General features: G+C 44.1%; 1 protein-coding gene across 1 annotated transcript in view; it reads right to left on the reverse strand.

Annotated features, from left to right (window-relative positions):
* Positions 1-17,448: 17,448 nt before the first annotated feature.
* Positions 17,449-25,909, reverse strand: part of LOC308306307 (sorting nexin-14-like) — a 450,899-nt gene continuing 442,438 nt past the window's right edge. Inside the window, exon 24 of the mRNA XM_080751223.1 lies at positions 17,449-17,506. Within this exon, the coding sequence (XP_080607349.1) occupies positions 17,500-17,506 (7 nt within the window). The 3' untranslated portion in view covers positions 17,449-17,499. The remainder of the gene's footprint in view (positions 17,507-25,909) is intronic.

Genomic DNA, 25,909 nt, shown 5'->3' on the forward strand with positions numbered 1-25,909 from the left:
CAATGTTGCTGTGGATGAATGTTCTTCCTCCAGAAACAATTAATGTACTCTGACTAATTGGTGTATGCTGTGTGCTTTCTCTGTTTCTCTGTCTTCTACACTCCCAGATTACCCCCCATTCCCGCCAACAACAAAAAAAAAGAAAAATGGAAAGAATCCAAGTAGGTTTCTGCTCTGCAAATGGCAAAACTGAGTATCTCTAATCCTATGACAAACAAATTGGTAAAAAGAGATTTTGTCTCATTTTATTGCTTCCTAGACCAACCATCTGCCAAACTCATGGCCTCTCCTTCATATTTCATACTAGATCAAGTTTTCATTTATTGATATATATTTTGTACTTATTTCCTAGCTGAACTCATACAGCCTCAAATAGTTCCTGATGGAAATTAAAACTTTCCATGGGTTTGATGCATGAGAATCAATATGCATTCGTTGGGTCTGGCGTGTTATACCCTGGTGGGCCAGCGTGTTCACACCTCTGACTGCTTATTCAGAACTCAACTTCCTCAAAGGTAGCTTGTCAGATTCATTATTCAAATGCTGAGAAGCAAATTATTTTCTTATTTGCTATATGCTGAAGGCACTATTTTTTTCTTACACTTTGCTGGACTTGCCAATAGAATCGGATTCAGATTCAGAACCCCACAAGGCATATGAGAGCTTTAATTTTCTATCAGACTTCAGACTTCAGCATAATGTTTTAGGACAGCTCCCCCCCCCCCCCCCCTCCCCCTTCCTCCTCAAAAACCTCCTTCTATCAGTGTAGGCCCAGTTTAATCTATACTGATGCTCCAGCTCCAAAAGTTATTGAGGGGGAAAAAGACTGCCAAATTGTTGGCAGGAGAAATGTTATTGCTTTTGGATTATTACTGCAGTTGATATTTGTGGAGTAACACTGTCTTTAAGAAAAAATCCATATCTGCACAAACCTCTTCTAACCAGTCCCACCACCTGCATTCCAGAGCTCTAATGGCCCTATCATAGTACAGTCTGGGGCGATAAGCTATCACCGCGGTGTAGTATTTTAAAGTCAGAAAACTACAACATTACATCATTCGCCTCGGTGAAGGGCTATCACCGCGAACCCATACATCTCTCCTCTGTTTTTACCTTTAGACATCTCCCCATCACCCTGTTCACTGATTGGTCGATCTTTACCAATCAGTGTGCCCCCTGGTTTCAGAGGCACAGAGGTGCGGTGATAGGACTTCACCGTGAGTCCGTGACTATGATGGCCTCCACTTGTTATCACATTTGTAGGTGATACAGTAGCTTATCACCTAAAAGTTGAGGCGATAGCTCTTCACCTCGGACTACGATAAGACCTCCCCAAACCACCTTCCCACTGAAGAGACAGGGGGAAATCTCGCTCTTTCGAACAACCATCATTTCGACAATGGAGCGTCGGGAGGGTTAGCAACTCACCCAACAGAGGTTAGGGTTAGGGTGAGGGTTAGGTTTGGGTGTCGATACTGTCGAAAAGATGACACATAGAAACAGCGAAACGCTCCCAAGAGACAGTAAGGATCATTTAATCTAAATCAGTAGTTCTCAAACCTTTTCATAGCAATGTTTCAAACACTTTTAAAAAAAAACACTCATGTTGCTATGCACATACTGTAGCCCAGGGTTCCCCAATTAGTTTTCCCCAAGGGCCAAATCATGTCTAGGGTACCAAGCCGAGGGCCACAGCATTGCAGGGGGCGACGGTGGCGTTCCCGCTACTCCAGCGACGGTTCAGATATTGTCGTTGTCGGGTGAAAATCTTGTATGTCCAAAACCGTTCGTTTTGCATTTATCATTTTAAAAATGACTTAAACTAGTGAAAACAGCCGATCTACAAGCACACAACGCCTCGCAGCGCGAGGCGTTGTGTGCTTGTAGATCTGCTGTTTTCACTACTTTTGTGCGACGGCTTTATTTGATGAAGCAGAGCTTTACTTTGCGAAAGAACGTACACATTTTGAGATACGGGTTTTCCACCCGACAATGTCGATATACTAGTGTTGTTGCTGCTCTTATACCACCATTGTTACTGGGGTTGGTGGGGGCCAGAGAGTAGCCCCCCGCGGGCCGCAAATGGCCCGCGGGCCGCCTATTGGGGAACCCTGCTGTAGCCTATAGCTAAAATCTAAAATTACACCGATGCTGTCCCGGGTTTTAATGGGTTCAACGTTGCATTGCTGTTCTTAGACACATTTGCATTGCTCCTCGATCGCCATTAACATGCTTGAACCCTTTCACACGTATACAGTAATACAGTATGCTGCATTCGCTGAATTTAAAAGTGTTGGCTTTGTAGATAGCTTTGGAATGATTCATTGCAAATCACATAAAACAACCCACAGGATATGAATAAACATGAGTAATGAATAAACATAATGTGCAGAAGAATTGTTACAGTACTTCCACATAGTCCAAGAAGTTGGCTTCTTCTTCCTGGCTTAGAGACAATACACACAGGAAAGTGAATGTTTATGTAACTCTGTCTGCAGTGGGGGTAAAAGTACTGAAAATGTTTACTTAAATAAAAGCACCAATACTAAGAAAAGTATCTATACTGCGATGTAGAAATACTCTGTACACATTTAAGTGATCAAAAAAAATAAAAGTCTAAAAATCTAAATTTAGCTGAGTAAAAGTACAAATGTATGGGCATGTAAATATACCAGTAAGACGCCTGAGGGTGTGAAGAGAAGGGTGTGAAAGGGCGAGGTCGCGCAGGACGGAATTCGCACAGGACAGAATCAATTTGCAAGTGTGATTTGAGTTGCGGATGGTTGTTTAAGTTGGACAAAATGTGGAAAAAATATTCTCCATATATCTCCATATATGGGCATACAAGGGACAAGGACGGAATGTGATATCACAATGTAATGCCACAACAATGTGATGTCATAGGTCAGCTATGGGCATACAATGGGCATGCAAGGGACAAGGACGGAATGTGATGTCACAATGTGATGGCACAACGATGTGATGTCACAACAGGTCAGCAGCTATAGACATTGAGGCGTAACAGCCTGATACGGACAAGATACGGACAAGATGTGACAGTTTTCATAGTTAACTGCGACCTATATGATCGCAATTAAAAGTACCAAAAGTAAAAGTACTCATTATACACAATATTGAATGTTTCCAAATGCAAAAATAGCAGATCTACAAGTTGTGAGCTTGTAGATCGGCTATTTTCAAATAGCTATGAAGCTGAAGTGGTTGACGTATTTATACATAACAGAAAGCTGTTCACCGCTGATCTTACCCTGTCACACAGAACAGGCCAGTCTATCAGGCATATACGGTATGTACTGTACAACATACAGGGTCTAGGGGTGTCTTACTGTAAACCTGTATTTCTAGCTATACACTAGGTTTTTTACCTTGTGGTGTTATGAGCACCCGAACCCCAAAAATATAGCCTATACATTGTCACTGTCCGGCAGAAACCTCGTATCTCCCAAGTTTCAAAATAGTATGTTCTTTCGTAAATTAAAGCCCTGCTTCATCATATAAGACTGTCGCACAAACATTTTGAAAATAGCAGATCTATGCGAGGCGTGCGAGGCGTTGTGTGCTTGTAGATCGGCTATTTTCACTCATTTAAATCATTTTCAAAATGATAAATACAAAAACGAACAGTTTTTGGACATACCCGAGGTTTCCACCCGACGACATAGAACTTAACGAGAGATCTCGCTTCCAGCTAGATTTGCCCCCTCTCTCCGTGTGAAGAAAAGGGGGGATTTTTATTTCATTTCTCTCCCAGATCATCCCTGTCACAGTGCACGGTGCTCATGGGTGACAGTGCTCAATAACAGTAAGCTCGTGATACACGCCATAAAGCCTGAACTCTGCCTGCTGATAATGAATCAGGTGACTGCTGTAGAGTACGGCCTCAGAATATAGTCTCAAATGCACACTTTAATGACTATGTATGTATGTATGCATGCATGCGGTGTGTGTGTGTGTGTGTGTGTGTGTGTGTGTGTGTGTGTGTGTGTGTGTGTGTGTGTGTGTGTGTGTGTGTGTGTGTGTGTGTGTGTGTGTGTGTGTGTGTGTGTGTGTGTGTGTGTGTGTGTGTGTGTGTGTGTGTGTCTCTCTCTCATCCTGTTCACCAGGCTCCTGTCAGGTCTGTAATTGACAGTCTAAGTGGGGCAGCCGAGAGGCCAGGCCCTGTTAATTTATTTTCTGAGACTCTCCATCCATATTTATGAGTCCCTGCTGTTTTGTCTATCACCGCCGATCAAACTTATTGTGTAATTGCTCTTCGCCGAGGCAAGGAGGATACCCGACGATGCGAGTGGTCACTCAGTCCGCAAAACATTCATATTACTCTCTTTATTATTTCATTAATTCATATCCTCCGACCAGCAGGCCCGGAAGAGAGAGAGAGAGAGAGAGAGAGGGAGGGAGGGAGGAGGGGGCCGGCGGAGGCCATGATTAGAGACGCAGGAATAGAATAGGCTGCTAGAATCAGGTCATTATGCCAGCACCTTCTGATCGGGCTGAAACTAATTGCTGCCGCTCCTGTGGGCGAGGTTCCTGTCGCCTTTTAGTCCCCACAGTCACACTTATCACGGTTTGGCACGCGGGCACATTCATTATAAACCATCATTAATACAGTGATACTCAACATCCGACCATCCTCAAAGCATCCTCAAATGCAACGAGATCTAATAAAGTCGGGGTTTATGAAAACCGATCATCATTACCATGTATGATCTATGGGTGAGTATAATGATCTGCCACATGCCACGTGCAATCTTTTATACGGTTTTTATTTCCCGTGCTTCGAGCGGAAATGCTGTTTCTTATTGTTCAGTAGAGAATTCATGGCCTCTGTGCGTGTGCGTGCGTGTGTGTGTGTGTGTAATACCAGCAAGCTCACAGTGCACAGTTCTGTTTACCACCAGTCATCCCCTTTAATGAATTTAATTTGTTTACAAACTAACCTCAAGGAAATATTTGCCGGCTAGACCTTGATGTTTGCAATGCTAGATAGGGGCATACCTGCATCATCAGGGGTAATAGTGTAATTATGTGGTATTTTGATCCCACAAACATACATTAATTTCCATTCATTATGACTTGTTATGTTTTCATCAAAACAACAGTGCGGCGTGATGTAAGCATGCATAATGGCTGCTAAGTGGTCTAGCTGGTGGCAGGCTTCTCCAGTGTCTTTGAAAATCATCAAGCGAGGCCATCGTCAGCCTGGAACAGGTAATGTAAGCCTACACCTATAGGCTAGTTTCAGCAAAGTTTAGGATGATAGTTTGGTGTTAGATTTATGAGACTTTATTGTCAAGGCAGGCGGGGGGTGCACGGGAGGGGGGGGGGGCATTCCCCGGTTTAATTGCATGAATTACGCTGCTCTGTGGTTCTAGAACTATTTAACCAACATGAATTTGGGTTTAGCATTAGGCCCGGAGACTCAATAATGGATGCTCTAAAAGACAGCACTTAGCGTGTGCTGGCTAAATCATTTAAGCCGCTCATTTACTTCAACTCAAAGGCTTTAATTTGCATATTGTTTTCACATTTTCATTCTCGCTCGCTGTTTTCCCTTTTTTTTAATTCTCTGATTGAGTGCAGCCACTAATGGTCGCATTGCGAGTTATAAAGTACAAATGAATTCTCTTCAGCCCAAATGAAACTTACTCTGATATGGGCTCCCAGCATGCATTGATGATTATAGAAACCCTGCCCGTGAAATTGTCTTTGTAATTGTCTCACTGCTCGTGGAAAGCTAGATACTTTCCCTAATAAACCTAACTGATCCAAGGCATTTAGTAAACCTTGCAGTGTGGAATTGCTCCCCCAAATGGTTTGCAGAACAAATTTATGCGTATTATTCCCTACACACGGTACAATCCTGTGTTAATATATCTCTTAGAATGTACAAATGGAACCAAATGGACCCATAAAGTGTCCATTTTGTTTCCATTTGTACAATCAAAGTAACAAATCATCGTTGTCGGATGGAAACCTCTTATCTCCAAGTTTCTAATTTGTACGTTCTTTCGCAAAGTAAAGCCCTGCTTCATCATACAAGGCCATCGCACAAAAGTAGTGAAAACAGCCGATCTACAAGCACACAACGCCTCGTGGGTGCGAGGCGTTGTGTGCTTGTAGATCGGCTGTTTTCACTAGTTTAGTTCATTTTTTTAAATGATATAAAAAACAAATGGTTTTGGACATACAAGGTTTTCACCCGACAACGACGAAATGTATAAATTAACACAGGATTTTTACTGTGCATTATACTGTGTACACAGTAATACTGTGTATTATACAGTATGACGCTTCAATCAATGTAATGGGAGATACAACAGCCTATCATTGATTGATCCTATCATTGTTCAAATCACACACAAAAAAACACATGAAGTAAAATGCGAGTGAATGCGAAGCATTTCTCCTGCCTTTTCGCAAAATTACAGCGTACGGATGCTTTCGAACTGAAAGGCAACACAGTATAACTATTCTCGTACACAACAACAATGCCGTGCAGCGCTGTGGTTTGCGTTGGACAGTAAAACTCAACAAGGCCTGTAATTTCCACATCTATGGCATAACATATTGTGTTTACAGTCTGTGTTTACCACGCTGTGTCTTGCGCCGTACGGTTTGTTCCTCTCAGGGCATCAGGTCCAGACACCAGTGAAACATAATCTGTGCCATTGTTCTGGGGTGTGTCGCCGATGTCTAATGTTCCCCCCAGGGGCGTCAGACCAAATTCTGGGCCCTGGGTACAAGGATTCACTGCGGGCCCCCCATGAATGTTAACTATTGGAAAAATAGCAGATATACAAGCTCACAGCGCGGCACCGAGTGCCGCGCTGTGAGCTTGTAGATCTGCTATTTTTGAAAAATCGTGAACATGTGTGCAAGAAATCTATGTCAAGGACCCCCAAGATGATATGTATTTGGCCACGGACCCCGATCTCAAAATATTTAGTTCCAGGGACCCCCAGAAGCAAAATTTGAGTTAGAAATGTTCGCTTAAAAAAGACATATATTCAAAGACTTTCACACATTTTCACAACTTTTCAAAAATAGCAGATCTACAAGCTCGCAGCGCGGCACTCGGTGCCGCGCTGTGAGCTTGTATATCTGCTATTTTTCAATAGATAAAGTTATTAGGGCCCCTCCACCTTGGGCCCCAGTAACTCAGTCCCACTTTTCTACCCCTTGTGACGCCTCTGGTTCCCCCTCTTCTCTTCATGTGTCCTCTGTTGCATGTCATCCCCCAGAGAAAGATAAACGACATGTTTCATAAACCACTCATTTTCATACGAGTACATTTTTGCGTAAGCACTGAACCCATTTGGTTGTTGTTGGGTAGAAACCTGTTATGTCCAAAACCGTTACTTTTCAGGAAATGGGGAAACAACAGAACTTGTGTTCCAATGGATCCTGTGTAGTTAATGTTTAGTCACAAGCTCTTGTTATTTTGACTGGTTAAAGATTTATTATAAAACCCACACAAAGACACTTTCAACTGGCATCCCTATTTTGTCATCCCTTTCAGAATCTACAAGCCCACAACACCTATTTTCTCAACTTTTGCATGACACCAGGCAAGTGCACACATAGACATCCAAGGGTGCTTGAGCCCCTGCCCTTTTATCCATCTGTAAAAAAGTGCCCTCTCAAGACCATGAATGCAGTTTTTACTATGGTGAATGAAATGCAAATGCCCACACTCCATGCCATACCTGAAGGCAGCATTCAAGAGAATTGCCTTGTCCAAACTCTCCTGAACTTGAATACAGCATCTTATGTTAAAAGAATTGCCCTCTCTGTGTAAAAATCAAGCATCGAAAATATCTGACCTCCAAGCTCACAACGCGTCACAGCACGATGCGTTAGTGAGCTTGAAGGTCTGATATTTTCGATATTTTCACCAAAAGGCCCTTTTAGAAATGTCAGCCCCTGCCTCTCGAACATTCTCTGCACGTCCCTGCATGACACTGTCATTCGACTAAGACAGAACAGGTCATTAATTTATGGGGGGAAAAAAAAATCTGAAAAACATGAAATACGGATATAAAAGGTTTCTGCCGGCTGATGCAACGCCACGGTTCTTTCATGGACAGAGAGCAAAGGATGAGAAAGGAGGAGAGCGGCGATGAAGAAGAAAGATAGATGCGGAGGAGGTGAATTAAGCAGAGGAAGCAACTTCAGACTACAGGAATGTGCCCCGGGTGAAAACATGTCATTGGATTGACTTCTGTGTGCGAGAACAGAGGTTGGACCTGCATGACTTGATTAATCAATGCGGTGTGTTTTCGCCCCTGCTTGAACCCAAGGCCACGGCCATATTTCACAGGAAACAAATTGAGCAGGGGGCAGGGGTGTCGTGTCGCGCCAAATTCTGGGCCCTGGGCCCAAGGATTCACTGCGTTATTTTGTGCTTTAACTGTTGAAAAATAGCAGATATACAAGCTCACAGCGCGGCACCGAGTGCCGCGCTGCGAGCTTGTAGATCTGCTATTTTTGAAAAGTCGTGAAAATGCGTCTTTGAATGTTTCTATGTCAGTGGTTCTCGAACTTTTTCACGTGAAGGGCCCCAAAAATGATATGTATTTGGCCACGGACCCCCATCTCAAAACATTTAGTTCCAGGGACCCCCCCCCCCCCAAAAGCTAAATTTGAGTTACAAATGTTCGCTTAAAACATACATATATTCAAAGATTTGCACAACGTTTCACGATTTTTCAAAAAATAGCAGATCTACGAGCTCGCAGCGCGGCACTCGGTGTATATCTGCTATTTTTCAATAGGACAATTATGGCTAAAGTATAACATAATTAAGGCCCCTCCACCTTGGGCCCTAGTAACTCAGTCCCACTCCCCCCCCCCCCCACACCTTGTGACGCCCCTGGCAGGGGGAGTGACACAGGTCTGATCATAAAACTGAAGGTAATTAGGAACCACGGGAGGAAGTTCCATAAAAGACAGTGAGTCAGACACGTCGTTCAATATGCCCTCACAGAGAGAGAGGATGCACGGGACAGAGATCACTGTGGTTGCTCTGAGGGGACATGGTGCAGCTAAAATGGGACGCCGAGGCGGCTTTTCCCAATAGTGATGGGACGATATGCGATATTATCGTTTATCGTGATAAAAAAACACTCACGATATCGTGATAAAAAAACACTCACGATAATCGTATTGTGGAAATTTCATTTATCGTGATATCATCCTCCGTCATGCACTGCGGGATCAATTCACTTTTTTTTGCCGAGCTGCATATCCGGTACCATTTAAACCCTCTAATTGGTAAAAGGTACTTATAATATACGTACTTGTTAGTCTTTTTTACACTCTATCAAGTGTCTGCCAAAAAATTGCCGATCTACAAGCTCACAACGCGTCCCGTTGCGACGCGTTGTGAGCTTGTAGATCTGCTATTTTTTGGGAAAATGTTCCGCCCCAGGATAATGGATTTTGATCAACGCGATAATATCGTAAATCGCGATTTATTTTGTCACAATATGAAAATTATGAAAATTATGACATTTTCATATCGTCCCATCCCTACTTTTCCCCCCCTGCTCTCATTATGTATTCACACCGCCGCAAGTGTGCAGATTTGGATAAATAATACCTTCACATCAAGGCGGTAATTTGATTTACCACAAGCTAATCCAAAGTAATTGACATGAGGATTGAGCCTGCGCGACCCGCTGACGCTAAACCTGCCTGGCAGAACGGCGTTCCACGGCAGGAAGCTTTTGCAACCGGCGTGACAGCGCCTGACGCGTCGTCGCCACCTGTCACGTCAGGCGATGGCGGCTGTCTGTTTAGCTGAACGTCGAGCGTCTTCTTTCTCTCGTCTGACTATTGACCTTTTTTTTCCCGCGTCCCTCAAAATCTCTCTTTTCTTTCCGATTTGACAAGCCCATCCATCACCTCACCTAATCGGAAACATGGGCCAAATCATTAAAACCCGCAATCTAAAACTTTTATGTCCTGGCCCGCCGGGATTCAAACCCGAAGTCTCCTGCGAGAGACCACATTTCTGCCGATCTTCCGAGATGGATGTTACATGACCTTCAGGTAGTACTACTGGCTGTCAGCCAGTAGTTGGCCTACCTGACACCAGGGTCGAAATCTCTCAATGGAGCATATAGGGAGACCACCTCCAACCAATGTGCTTCTTATCTTGTTAACGTTGTTAACATTCTGTACAATGCAGATTGGTTAAAACAGGGGTCTTCAACAGGGGGTCCGGGACGCCTAGGGGGTCCTCAGAGTGACTACTACAGGGGGTCCTCCAAATCTTTGAGTGATAGAATCGCACAAAGATTTTTGTATTAACCACTTGAACCCTAGTGTCCATATTCTGAGAACTGTAGACAAAAATAGCAAATCTACAAGCTCACAAATGTGAGCTTGTAGATCGGCTATTTTCAGCAAAGAGGTTTGGTGTAGAGGGGGAAAAGAGCAGACTAAGTACAGAGTGAAAGGTCAAGTTTATTAAGTGTTGAAGGTTCAAGTGGTTAAATATCACACATGAATCCAAAATACACTGTTGACTGTGCTGTCAAACGATGAAACTTTGGAATCTTTGAAGTTGGTGGGGGTTCCCTGGTTCATCTCTCTCTCAACTTAAGGGGTCCTTGGCCTGAAAACTTGAAGACCCCTGATATAGGCTATAGGGAGACCCCTCCAACCAATGTGCTTAAGTACAGAGCGAAAGGTCAAGTTTTTTAAGTATTGACGGTTAAAGTGGTTAAATATCTGAAAACACACATTGACATGAATCCAAAATACACTGTTGATTGTGCTGTCAAACGATGAAACTATGGAATCTATGAAAAGTTGGTGGGGTTCCCTGCTTCATCTCTCTCTCTCAACAAAGGGGTCCTTGGCCTGAAAACCTTGAAGACCCCTAGGCTATAGGGAGACCACCTCCAACCAATGTGCTTCTTATCTTGTTAACATTGTTAACATTCTGTACAACGCAGATAATTGGTTAGAACGTAGAATAAGTTCCAGGTCGCAGCTTTAAGCCTCCTTGCAGATGAGGGACAAGGAAAGAGAACATTGTGATCTGTAGAGTCTCCGGAAGGCAAGTATAGTTGACAGAAAGTAACAGAGCACTACACTATAAAACCCTGAGCGCTCATACAACTCTGAGACGGTATAAAAAAAGCCATTTGGTACCGTCTCAGAGTTAAATGAACACTCAGGTTTTTTTTTTATACTGTGCATCAGTTAGTCGTTTTACCTAAATGCCTTGCGCTGCGGTACACCACTGGGCAGGGCCCCCCTTTTATTATACCACTGTTATGAAATCTGCAGAGGAGCCTCTCTGCTGGCTCCCGTGGTTAATGTAGCTCGAAAAGCAAATGGTCAGACATTCGCTCGTCTGCACGCTCCTCATTACAGAGGCAGAGAGAGAGCGATACAGTACTATGTACTTTCCTTTCCTTTCCATAGATGTATTTTGATGTTTGTGCGCACAGTTGAGAGAGAGGCGGAGGGAGAGAGGGAGAGAGAGAGAGAGAGGGAGAGAGAGCATTCTGGGAGAGTGCACAGTAAGCATTTCGGCCGGTTGATGAAAAAACAGCAACTGTTATTAAATCTATATTTAGATGTATGAGGGGAGATGCTGCCCAGACCCTGTTGCTGTTGCTTGGGACTCCTCGCCATATTAATGGCTGTAATTTAATCATCTCCAGATCGTGGAAATTGGAAAGTGTCAACATGAAAGAATAAATAATAATAGAGGGAGAGAGAGGAGGAAGGAGGGACGGACAGAGAGAGAGAGAGAGAGAGAGAGAGAGAGAGAGAGAGAGAGAGAGAGAGAGAGAGAGAGAGAAGGGCGGGTTGGTTGCGCTGTTAGTGGTTTTATGCAAGGGGGAGCATCAGGGTATTACCAATTATAATTAGACTAGACTTGGATCATTCTGTCTTTAACTTAATCAAACCCAGACAACTGTCACATGCTCCTGTTTGTGCTGATGTTAATTCCACCTGCAGTTAATTGAAATAAGTCATGATTGCGGGATGATGAAAGAGGGTGCCATAGGCTGGGCACAGCGCGGCTTCCAGACTGTTTCCCTGACTGGTTAGAAGTCACACTTAGAACCAGAGGAGTCTAGCCTAGGTCTGTCTACGCTTTCATTTGGAAAACCCACACCACAAAAACACATGTTCGTATTGTGAGCTGCAGTGATGTGGATCTATTTCCCAATTGTCCATGACTGTTTATGAAAATACAATGACCAACGGACCTACGGATATGATGTCATAAGTTAAATTAAAAATAAACTAGTAAGACGCCTCAGGGTGACATGCGACCTCGCCCATCTGGCCAGTGATGTATATCGGACCAGTTACCCATATATGGAGACCCCTGGTACCCATATATGGAGATCCATGTACTGTATATGGTACATCCCTTTTATGCCCATACATGGAGATCCCTGTCTGAACCAGCCACACAGATATGGGCTGTCCCATATCTGTGGAATCAGTCCATCAAGAATCCACTATTCCCATATGAAGTCCTGTTAGATATGGGCTTATTTGATGATATCAGGAATCTCCATATATGGGCATAAAAGGATTCTGTTAGAGTGGTCCCCATGTCCCCAGAACATACAATCCCTTTTATGCCCATACATGGAGATCCCTATCTGAACCAGCCACACAGATATGGGCCATGTCTTGGCCATCTGGCCAGTGATGTATATCGATGACATCGGGGATCTTCATATATGGGCATAAAAGGGATTCTGGGGAATACCCATATATGGACTTTTACATAGGCGATGTCACCTGTGATATCACCTGTGATCAGGAGAACCACAGTGTCAGGCGTGACCTACAGACAGAGATACGCGGACATTGGCAAGATGTGCCGGTTTTCATAGTAAACTTGCGACCTAAAGTCGCAATAAAAAAATAAAATGAAAAGGTTGGGGGGGAAAAAAAGAATAAAATAAGAGAATTCTTCCAAAGTCAAACATCGCTCCAATTCAGCCTTTGAACAGCATTTCTTTGGTCAACCTTTGAGCCGTTGCACATCTCCAGTCCAGTGCTGCACGGGAGGTTGCAATGCTCAGGCAGTCAGGCAGGATCTTGGCAGATGGCATCCGCGGCGTATGTGGCATGACCTTCTGCAGTGTGGGTACACACAGGAGCACCGCGTCACCATGCAAACAGCGGGCGAGGCCCTCAGATGTGTGTGTGAGTCTGTGAGAGAGCGCGTGTGCAGGGGCGTCACAAGGGGGGGAGAAAGTAGGACTGAGTTACTAGGGCCCTAGGTGGAGGGGCCCTAGTAACTTTAGCTATTGAAAAATAGCAGATATACAAGCTTGTATAGCTGCTATTTTTGAAAAGTCGTGAAAATGTGTGCAAATCTTTGAATATATGTATTTTTAAGCGAACATTTGTAACTAAAATTTTGCTTCTGGGGGGTCCCTGGAAATAAATATTTTGACATGGTGGTCCGTGGCCAAATACATATCATTTTGGGGGTCCTTGACATGAAAAGGTTTGAGCACCACTGACATGGAAACAGGTTTCTTGCACACATTTTCACAATTTTTGAGCGGTGGTCACACCGTCTCCATAGCGTGGCCGTGTGTGTAGGTATGTATGTATGTATGTATGTATGTATGTATGTATGTATGTATGTATGTATGTATGTATGTATGTATGTATGTATGTGGGTGGGTGGGTCTGTATGTAGCCTCAAGCCTGTGGTGTAGTACCTTTTCTGACCACACATGTTAAGGGAGGGGCGCTGTTGTTCAGGCCAGGCCAGAACAGGCAAGGCACACTCACACTCACACACACGCACGCACGCACGCACGCACGCACGCACGCACACACACACACACACACACACACACACGCGCGCACAGACTCCACCGCTCAGTTCACACGGGTGTGATTTTTGATCGCAGCGCGGCACTCGGTGCCGCGCTGTGAGCTTGTATATCTGCTATTTTTCAATAGTTAACATTCATGGGGGGGGGGGGGGGGCCGCAGTGAATCCTTGTACCCAGGGCCCAGAATTAGGTGTGACGCCCCTGCGTGTGTGTGGCTACCCCGCCCCCCCCCCCCCCAGGGATACGACAGCAGAATGAGATGCCCATCACTCGATGGCGGTGCAGATGCTCCACACAACTGCCAAGCTTTCAGCTTCATTAGGCCTAGATCAGATACATAGAAAGGAGTGCAGCCCCAGGCTATCGCAGCCCGCCTCCCCGTGATGGGCACGCATACACACATACACACACATGCGCACGAGCACACACACACACACACACGCACGTGCGCGCACGCACAGTCACATTTGGAATCATTTGTGAAAGGAGCCAATTTCATCAGTGGAAGGACGTGATAGCAGGAGAGATGCTTTTGTTTTTTTTCCTGCCAAGTTCATGTTTTTTAATATGTACTAGGGGGGTTGGGCGTTGGGGTGGGGGGTGGTATAGCCCTTTTGAGATGTACTGTAGGAGTCCATAAATGTGCATCAAACAGGAGGATCTTTACGGAGCGGGAAACGCATTTCAAAAATCAACCTGAGATCGATGGTTATTATGTGTATGTGGCGAATTAGGATGGCGAATTACAACGCATGTACAGTAAACATGGATAGAGTGAGGCGCCGCGCGTGCTAAATGCATCTTGGCCATCGCAGAAGTGTAATTTACGCGAGAGGTAATTCTGACGGAAGCCTTTTCTCATCGAACCGACCTCGGTGAGAGGTACGCGAGGGCGCTTATGGAGATTATGACAAATAAAGAGATATGGCCGAGATCGAGAGCTCTTATTCCCATTCATTATCCTCCTATGCACGTATAGGCCACCTCCGGTGATAAACAGTAGCATGCCCCGATCCGTAAAATAAAGTCTGATTTATACATACAGTTGTAGTCCCGGTGATGCAGCGAAAAATAGCCGATCTACAAGCTGACGTCGCGTTGCGTCGAGAGATGCTTTGAGGCGGTAGATAAGGCTGTCACAATTATTACATAATCGTCTAATTGCAATTATTTGAGGTAATCGCAATTATTTTGCATAATCGTCATAATCGTTTCCATGTTGAGAAATGTTAAAGTTGTACCATGTAACTTTTTTTATAAAACAAATCTTAAAATTGTCCTAACTCTTAAATCGCTAAAGTTTTAGAACACCCACTCCGTTATTTTCAGCTTCTGAAGCCTTCTCTTTATATGTTTTCTATGATCCTGACCGGGGTCCGGTTTTCGTGCAAAAATTACGTCATCATACACTATCGGCCAATCACAGCGAGGGTTATACACTGCCGGCCAATCACAGCGCATCTTGAAGTGGGGTCGCTAGCTATCACAATAGGGCGGCCATATTTGTAGGCGCCCGTGTGTCTCTATCTATACTCGGGTGAAACACTCCGTTTCTCCGGAATGCCTGAACGCACAGGAACCAGGGACCCCTCTAAAGATAGATCTCGGCGAGGTGGTGGCAGACGCGGGGGTGACGCGGGGGTGTGAGGCCCGGTCCGCGGCGAAAAACGGCCGAAAGACGCGGACGCTACTGACCACTAGTTGAGCAACTTACACAGTATAGCTTTAATATAGTTTCAAACACTTTAAAAAAAATAGTGGAAATAGCAGATCTACAAGCTCACAACACATCGCAATGTGTCACTTTGTGAGCTTGTAGATCGGCTATTTCCACTATCAATGTTCTTTTTTAAGTATAAAGTTGTCAAATATGACAATATTTCTTTGTATATTTAGGTTATGTGTCATATCTGCCACGTGCAACTTCAAAGCCAACAAGCCAAACAGAAATGTAATCGTCAACGACAAATACACAATTAAATCGTTAATCGCAATTATTTGAGTGACAATTAATCGTGATGTAAAATGTCACAATCGTGACAGCCCTAGCGGTAGATCTGCTATTTTTGCCGTGCGACACCGACGCACGACCTAGTTCAAATCAGGCATAAGTGTACTTCCGTTTGAGCAGTCACACGTTTATTTATCACCAGTGGAGACATTTCCCACTATGCAGTATGTAATTAGTGTGTAATCCCCCTGCCTTTTCAAAATGAGACCAAAAAATGATGATGCGGAACCATAATGAGATATTAATTCAGAAACACTGCAGATAGGCATTTATTTTCAGGTTTTTTTTTTTCTCCTCCCTCCCTCTACCTCAATAAAGCTACGCGGTATAAGTTATTACAAAGCTTTAATGTAGATATGGTTATTACAGCAATTTGTATGGGCAACCAGTGTTTCATTTCCTGCTTCTGTCTGTCTTTTTCTCATTAAAGCCTCAATCCTCTGCAATGTCTGTCAGCTGTCTGTTTTGTTTGGGAAAAACGTATTGGGTGTGATGAATGTAAAGGCAGATGGCACACTATAAAATCCTGACTTGCTAACTCTCTGAGAGTGTATAATGGACCCTAAGGGTCCATTTGGTTGCATTTGACAAATGTATTAAATTAACACTGAGGAATTTACTGTTTAAATAAGAGCGGACTCTCCCTCTACCCACTCACACGCACATATACACACACGCGTGCGCCCAAATACACAGTACACACACACGCACACACGCACACACATGCACGTTTCTGGCTGAAAATCCCCATTCCCATCCAAAGCAGTTCTCTGAATGTCGTCATGTGTGTCCAATCTCCAACATTTGGCTCAATCATGTAAAATAAGTCCCAGGTGAGAAAGGCAGGTGGTCCACAATTTAATCCTCTCCAACCACCAACAGCGTCCCACCCCACTGTGTGTGTGTGTGTGTGTGTGTGTGTGTGTGTGCGTGCGTGCGTGCGTGCGTGCGTGCGTGCGTGCGCGTGTGTGCGTGTGTGCGTGAGTGCGTGCGTGCATTGCATGTGCAAGTGTGTGTGAAGTTACACACATACACAGTCATGCACTTGCAGACACGCGCACACATACATTTGGTTTCAGATTGAATATTTGTATTAGCCAGAAATTAGTCAAATGAGTTCCTAATTTAGAGCAAAGGGCTTCGGCGGTGACAAATGAAAAATGGGCCTGCAAGTAGCAGATCACGGCCCAAATCTGATTAACAAGAGGAATTGTATTTGAGTAATTGTACATGAATATTTGGATAATCTATCAAAGAAAAGAAAAGCCAGTGACACCAGTTCAGTCAGAATTTGACTTGACAATCCTCATCAAGTGAAACACAATATGGAGCTCCATCTCCTGAGGGAGAATATGCCTGCACGCAGTAAAGCCTGTGTACTTTGTTGCGCGCCGGTATCGCACATCAGAAATAGCCTATATCTAACACGTCGCATTGCGACATAACATATTAGATTCACTACACCAGGGCAGGGTCTTCAACGTTTTCAGGCCAAGGACCCCTTAGTTGAGAGACAAATGAAACAGGGACCCCCATAACCTTTTCATAGATTCCATATAGTTTCATCGTTTGACAGCACAATCATCAGTGTATTTTGGATTCATGTCAATTTGTGTTTTCAGATATTTAACCGCTTGAGCTGATCATTACCTAATAAACTTGATATTTTACTCTGTACTTAGTGTGTTCTTTTTCCCCTCTACACCAAACCTCTTTGCCGAAAATAGCCTATCTACAAGCTCACAAAGCCTTGCAGCGCGAGGCGTTGTGAGCTTGTAGATCGGCTATTTTTGGCTACAGTTCTCAGGATTGGATAAAAAGGATTGGAAGATTTGGAGGACCCCCTGTAGTAACTCTGAGGACCCCCTAGGGGTCCCAGACCCCCTGTTGAAGAAACATACATCTATAAGCCAAGGGTCTTCAACAGGGGGTCCGGGACACCTAGGGGGTCCTCAGAGTTACAACAGGGGGGTAGCCAAATGTTTGAATGAAAGGAACTTTCTTTATTTATTTTTACATTAATCACTTGCATCCCTATTCTGAGGGGAACATTAGCATACAATTGGGGGAAGAGGTTTGGTGTAGAAGGGAAAAAGAGCAAGTACAGAGCCAACGGTCAAGTTTAGTATTGAGGGTTTAATGAAGTGGTTAAATGTGTGAAAATACACATTAACATGAATCCAACATATTAATACATGACGCCCTAAAGGGCGCTCTGGAACAACATGAGACTGACGCAATAGGCTATGTCCATATATGGGCATTCCCAGATATGGGCTTAATTTGATCACATCAGGGATCTCCATATATGGGCATAAAAGGGACAAGGACAGAAAGTGTGATTGCCTAACGTGAGTCACACTTACAATGAATTCTGTCTTTATATGGAGCGTGACATGAGACGTGACTGACTGACGCACATGAGCTGCAGGTTTTCATAATAAATGCGACCTACGGTCGCAATGAAAGATCATGTGTAAACAAACAATGAAACAGAACACATGAACACTGGTGACAGTGCTGTCAAACAAGTCTATGAATCTATCTGTGAAATCTTTGACAAAGTTTTACCTACGACACAATTAGAGATGGACCGATTACAAAATTCTTGGCCGATACCGATCCCCCGGTTTTATGAAGGTCTGACCTGCCAAAACCGATTTTTCCGATACCGATTTCATTAGCTAAGAACTAGAAAATAGGGTTGCTCCAATACCCTTTTTTTCAGGCTAAGTAGGCCTACAAGACATACTTCAATTTGAGTACCAATAAGCTAGAAGAACACAAATGCCAAATCAATCACAATAGTACAATATCCAATAACCAGTCTAATATGACCGTCTGGACTAGGCAGGAGGAAAGCAGGTGACACATGCTTTTTTTTCTCCTTCTTTTTGGAGACGACTGACATTGCAAAGGTAATCAGCACCATCTGTATTCTGTAGGCTGCCACTAAGAAAACTGGCTGCTACTTGCTAATGTTTACCTTAGTCACAGGACCAGAGCATCATGCTGTGCAGTGCCATAGACACGATCGGCAAATAAAACCGGTATTTATGTCAGTGACCTGCCGGTCACCGATGCGGCCGGTTTGATATCATACCTGCCGATTTTTGATATTGGCTATCGATGTCCATTCTTAGACACAATGTTATGCAATATGTAGTGGGGGTCCCTGCTTCATCTCTGTCTCAGCTAATGGGTCCTTGGCCTGAAGAAAATGTTGAAGACCTCTGCTTTAACCATTTTTAACATTTCTATGAAGCCCATGTCTATAAACATACTTATGTTTTATGATCTTCTTATAACTCTGGGTAAATAAAGTTATAAGCACTCATATAATGTGTCATACCAACATCATAACAGATTACAAAGCATTTTATAACACTATAATAATTGTTTATAATACTTAACCTTAAATTGGTATTATCATTCCCGTTTTAGTGTGTGTGTGTGTGTGTGTGTGTGTGTGTGTGTGTGTGTGTGTGTGTGTGTGTGTGTGTGTGTGTGTGTGTGTGTGTGTGTGTGTGTGTGTGTGTGTGTCTGAGAGAGAGAGAGAGAGGGAGAGAGAGAGAGAGAGCGAGAGAGAGAGAGAAATACACATTTCTGTGTATATCAGAAGGTTCGACACTCATTCAAGTCCTCTATAAGCTACAGTAGGAAATGCCATGCCTTCTGCAGTGTTTTGCCTTCCAAAACTGTATCTTTGATGTGCTGAAACATATTCATCACCAGCACTATTCCATATCTGGTGTTAGACGACAGACAGGTATTCTCAGATTGGATTTTGGCACTATGTCAAGACTGTAAGTGACTGTGAATGTGCGTGTGTGCGCGCACGTGCGAGTGCGTATGCGTTTGTGTGCTTCCAGCATGTGTGTTTGTCAAGAAAGGACTTGGTGGTGGTAGTGATGGTGGGGGGGCACCTTAAGAGAGTTGGGTCATCCTGTTGCCTGGTAACAAGCCTCGGATTGACAAAGGAAGACCAATTTAGGACTACTTTCCCCAGAAATCAATACGACAGGCCTGACGTGATGATGTGAGATTAGCCAAGGGAAAAAAGCCAAGGTATTTGGCAGGGGTTTCTTCATAAACCACGGGGAGAGAGAGAGGCAGGGAATGGAAGAGATTGCATCTTGAAACACCGAATATAAAGACATAAAGGTCCGCGGCTACCGCGCGTCTGAAACCTCCCTCTCAAATAAGGCTCTTTCTAGCCCCCCTGTCTCCCTCAGGTAATGAGAACTTTAGCAAAGTGAACACTCGCAGGAATTCAACAATCCGATTTTAGCTTTCTTGTTTAATGCCGTCTGTCAGACTGTCGCTAATATTGCCCAAGGCGAGGGGGGGATACAGCAGCGCCAGCCTGTAATATTGGAAAAGATCGGAGGAAGAGACGGGAACGCCGAATAAAACTTTGTGACAGATGCGGCGATGTAGACTCTCCCTCTCTCTCGCTATGCATAAAACATGCCCGCTGCCTGCATGCTGCTGGAGGGATATAGGGCCCTCGAAAACCATTGAACTCGGGAGAGATTCGCCACATTCAAAATACCGCTACTACACTGTCCCTGTGGATGCAACTTAAACATCAATCCAGGGCAGATTGTTTTCTTTTCTTTTTTTTTTACAGTAACACAAAACATGCAAAGTTATTGTTGGAAGGTGACAACAGTTACAAGTTCCACCCGGCGCGTCGAGAGCTGAAGACTAAATAAGCAATGACAAAGACTGGAATATGAGGAAGGGAGGGACGTGCAATCTTTAGGCAAACAACACATTCGGGGGCTGACATCTCTGGGGAGGGGGCGCAGGACCGCGGCGGAGGTCAACCGGGCCTCGAATGGTCTGGAAAATAGGGGAAGAATGGATGAGGGAGGACAGACGGAGGCAGAAACAGAAGATGGATAGAGGGGGTGTGGGGAGCGAGACAGAGAGGGCAAGAGAGAGAGAGAGAGAGAGACATACTGACAAGAAGGCAAGCAAGAGACGACGAGGGCATGGAGACAAGGCGAAAGAGAGAACCAGAGACAGAGGCAGAAAGAGAGACAGAGAGACACACAGGCTCCTCTCCCACGAGAGGCCATGTAACCAGACTCCTGTAAGGCTGGCCTTAGGAAGCTCTGATGGGCAGGAATTCGAAGCCCTGAGAACACTGTGAGAGAGAGAGAGAGAGAGAGAGAGAGAGAGAGAGAGAGAGAGAGAGAGAGAGAGAGAGAGAGAGAGAGAGAGAGAGAGCTTGGAGACCAGTGGGAGGTGAAGGAATGCACTGTGACTCCCAGGTCAGTCAGTGGGAGCGTAATGGTCGGGAGAGGATCAGTGTGACCCGCGCCGACACCCCTGTCATCACAAGTCCTCCGTCTCATTGCAGGGACAGGAACAAGTGAAGGGGTGGGGGGTGTCTGAGGAAGAAGAGGGAGATGAAGAAATGGAGGGGAAAGGGGTGTGTGTGGGGGTCTCAGCACTGACAGCAGGAGGCAGAGTGTGTCCACGCTCCACGCTGTCTAACCAGGAAGTGGGGGAACATGGAACATACTGGGCCTGGGATGAGTGACAATATCTGAGTATATTATTAAATGTTAGAGAAATCGCCCATCTATTAGCTCAATGACTCTCAATGCGACATGTCTTTGTATATTGTCTATTTGGCTACTTCTGAGTTTTAAAGCATATACAATTGGGATTCTGTGATTAAGTGGCATCACTATTACAACAAGTGTGGTGCTGTATCTAGGAAACTTGACACAGGAAAACACACGTGGAGATGACATGTACCTGGTCAAGGTGCCAGCAAAAAACAATCACAAGATTGTGGTATAAAAGTGATCCTCCAGCTTGTGAGCAGTGGCTGTGTATTGTGGAGGAAATATATTTGACGGAGAGATTTACAGTACACACAAACTCATATTACAGGAAGAATTGGAAGGAAGAAATGGGGAAAGTGGACGTTATACTGTACAAGACACAACAGGATGACACCACCGTGAATGGACTATAAGTGAAGTGAAATGTGATACTTGAAATGTTGTAAAAGTATAAACCCGGTACTGTACAGAATATGACAATCTGCAAAATTAAAATTAAGTAAAAAAAAAAGTGGCATCACTATTCATGTTACTGCAGAGACCACTTGGTCATCTCTGGTCATGTTTTTAATTGGGAAGAAATTCTGAACACAAATATTGTAAGGCTAGTTTGCCAGTGAGCACACACTAATATCCATAGTTCTTATCATTTCGATTTGGATTTTGGATAAAGGGATGTAGCTTCATTTCGTGGCGTGGCATTAGCGATGTGGCATAACTGGTTTGAAAGGCTCTTCAGGGGTCACTTTTATTTATTTATATATCGTCATTGTCGGGTGGAAACCCTGTACGTCCAAAACCGTTTGTTTTGTATTTATTATTTTTAAAATGATTTAAACTAGTCTAGTGAAAACAGCCGATCTACAAGCACACAACGCCTCGCACCGTCTGTTTTCAGTACTTCTGTGCGACAACCTTGTATGATGAAGCAGGGCTTTACTGAAAAAACGTACAAATTTGAAACTTGGAGATGCGAGGTTTCTGCCCGACACTGCATATTTTCTGCAGAGTGAGTACGAGGAGACCATCCTCGCGTCAAAACAACACGGTTTGGCCCCGGCAGGGCCGTGCATAAAATAAATAAAAATAAAAACCCAGACTAAATACAAATAACACGAGCCGAGGGGTTAGACGTGGGTTCACCAGACTGCCAAGTCAGCTGGTCAGCGGCGTTACACTGTGTCAGTCAAAAGCTGCAGGCCCCCTGGCTCACATATCAAATGCATAATCTATTCATTGATCAGCAGCGCCTAAGACCAAGGCCGAGGAGAAGCAGAGTCAGCCCTGTGAAATGAACTCCACCGTCTGTCTGCTTGTCTCCCCTGTACAATGATGAGGTAATCGTCCTAATAGGACCCCCCCCCCCCCCCCCCCCACCCCACACACACACCCACCCAACCTGCCCCCGCATCACTTTCTCCTCCTCTCTCTCTCTCTCTCTCCTCCTCTCTATTCATTCCAGTGCTCGGCCGGCCCCCATTGAAAGGTAATATTGTCTGTCATTTCCCGATGCCAGCATCATTAGTCTGCCGAGCGCCGTTCCGGCCCTTCTGGACGGATGTCTTTGTGTCAGGACCGGGTGCATTAGGCCGCTGCTCAGGTGCTGTAATTCACCCCGGCATGGGCAGGGGGTCAATAGAGAGACGAGGCCTGCCGGCCATTAGCCGCTCGGGGGAAGACACCGGGGTTGTGTCGGGGTCACGGAGGGTCGTCGTTGTTAAGCCCCGGCAGCTACTGTACCGCCGGAGGAAGCAGGAGAGGCGGAGAGAAGGAGGATTAGTTATTAAAATGAGCTGAAAGACTGCTGAGTGGCCGAGCGGAGTAAAGATATGAATGGGATCATTACGAGGGGTAAATTGGTCATCGGTCAGTCCAAAAGCGGTTATTTGATCCATGGTGTAATAAGGTGCTGCATTGTCAGAGCCAGGTTACATACTGTATGAGCGCACAGTAAAATCCTGAGTATCCTGACTCCTGAGTATCAATTTAAAGGTGATACAACATGAAATTTCACTTTTCCTATTTTAAAACCTTTTTTTGGGGTCCCACTAGCACCTTCTATCCTCACAAAGTCCCATTTCTGACCGTTGTGTCTTTCTCTTGTTTTGGGAAGGCGGAGGTTAAAAGCATCCCACGGGTTCTCAAAACAGGCTGTCCAGATTTGCTGCCGTCGCTGACGTCATAGACGGCCGTTTTTGAAGATTATTATTATTATTTTTTTTCAAAACGTTTGTTTTTTCAAAAACTTAAAAAAAAAAAAAAAATCTAAAAGATTTTGGGGGGGTGGCGCAGTTCAGGCCAAAGGTGGTACTGCAGCTGAAAATGCTCTGAGAGCCATTCAAAAATGAGAGAGGGTCTCTATTCAGGATTGGTAATTTAGCCTCAAACCTTTTGAAAAACGTTTTTGGGACATAAACAATATGACATAAATACTTTTTTAATGCATGGTGTATCACCTTTAAAAATGAACTAAACTAGTGAAAATAGCAGAGCTTTACTTGGTAAAAAAACTTACAAATTTGAAAAGATATGAATGGGATCATTACGAGGGGTAAATTGGTCATCGGTCAGTCCAAAGTTGATTGCGGGAGGCGGTTAATTGATCCATGGTGGAAAAAAGGTGCTGCATTGTCACCGAAACAGCAGAGCCAGGTTACATATTACTGTATGAGCGCACAGTAAAATACTGAGCGTTTGTTTAAATCTGATTGTGTAATGGTACCAAACGGACCTTTGTCCATTTTGCAGACAGAATTTGTACACAGTGTACAGTACAATGAGTCTGAGAGTGTGCAGATGTGGGATCCATTTGGAACCATTTGCACTCAGTTAAATTAATACACTCAGGGTTTTACTGTGCAGGGCTGGGACGAGGCTTGGTAATAGGAGAAAGTTCATTCAGGAACACATTAGGGATGGGACGATACGCGATATTATCGTTTATCGTGATAAATGAACGATAATCGATAATCGTATCGCAGAGATTAAATTTATCGTCATATCGTCCTCTGTCTTGCACTGGGATCAATTCACCTTTTATTTGCTGAGCTGCACGTCCGCTTAAACCCTCTATAATTGGTAAAAGGTACTTATGATATACATACTTGATACAGTATTTTTTTCACTCTCTATCAAATCAAAAAATAGCCGATCTACAAGCTCACAATGCGTCGCACTGCGACGCATTGTGAGCTTGTAGATCTGCTATTGTTTGGCAAATGTTCCACCCCAGGATAATAGACTTTGATTATCGCGATAATATCGTAAAACGCGATTTATTTTGTCACGATAATCGTGATATGAAACTTTCATATCGTCCCATCCCTAGAACACATTCTGTTTCAATAACAATGTCCATCCTTTTGAATCTCCAAAGGATGGCCAGCCAGCATAGTTACGTAGATTCAAACTCAGTTAACCATTGGTCTACTCCATGGACATCGTTATTTGTTATTGAAACAGAATGTGTTCCTCCATGGCTTATAGCTTCCACAGATTCTGTATTTCAGTTCATGTTACAGCCCATGCTTATGCATTCCAGCTGCAATTTTCTGTAATTATTCTCTCTTTAGTTTTTTTTTTCTCCCCTCAGATATTTCTTCCTCCCATGCATGGCATGCGTACAGTGACCTCATTTTATCACTTGTGACTGGAAGCTGTTTCTACACATCTCTGTATATCTGGGAGGACAGTGCAGGGGTGTCGCACCCAATTCTGGGCCCTGGGTAAAAGGATTCACTCGTATTTTGTGCTTTAACTATTGAAAAATATCAGATATGCATGCTCACAGCGAGCTTGTAGATCTGCTATTTTTTGGAAAAATCGTGAAAATGTGCGCTTTGAATATTTCAAATCCTTCTAAGGTTTTTTTGAAAAACCTATGTTTCTATGTCAGTGGTGGTCATACTTTTTCACGTGAAGGACCCCCAAAATGATATGCGTTTGGCCACAGACCCCCATCTCAAAATATTTAGTTCCAGGGACCCCCCCAGAGGCAAAATTTGAGATACAAATGTTCGCATAAAAAAAACACATATATTCAAAGATTTGCACACATTTTCACTACTTTTCAAAAATAGCAGATCTACAAGATCTACAAGCTCGCAGCGTGGCACGTCGCTATGAGCTTGTATATCTGCTATTTTTCAATAGCTAAAGTATAAAATAATTCCAGGCCCCTCCACCTTGGGCCCTAGTAACTCAGTCCCACTCCCCCCACCCCCCTTGTGACACCCCTGAGGACAGTGCAGTAGATCATCCCTACAGCTAAAGCGGAAGAAGGAGGGGGAAAAAAGAACACAGAGAATCACTGTATGCAGTTGCAGAAGAAGTACTCAGATGTTTCTACTTAAGTAAAAAGATCGATAACACAACGTAGAAATACTCTGTTACAACCAGGCCTACTGTATTAAAAGTGTGTTTTAGTACAAGTAAGGCAAATTTAGTCATTT

Source organism: Nannobrachium achirus (genome assembly GCF_963921795.1).
Source record: "Nannobrachium achirus genome assembly, chromosome: 20".
NCBI lineage: Eukaryota > Metazoa > Chordata > Actinopteri > Myctophiformes > Myctophidae > Nannobrachium > Nannobrachium achirus.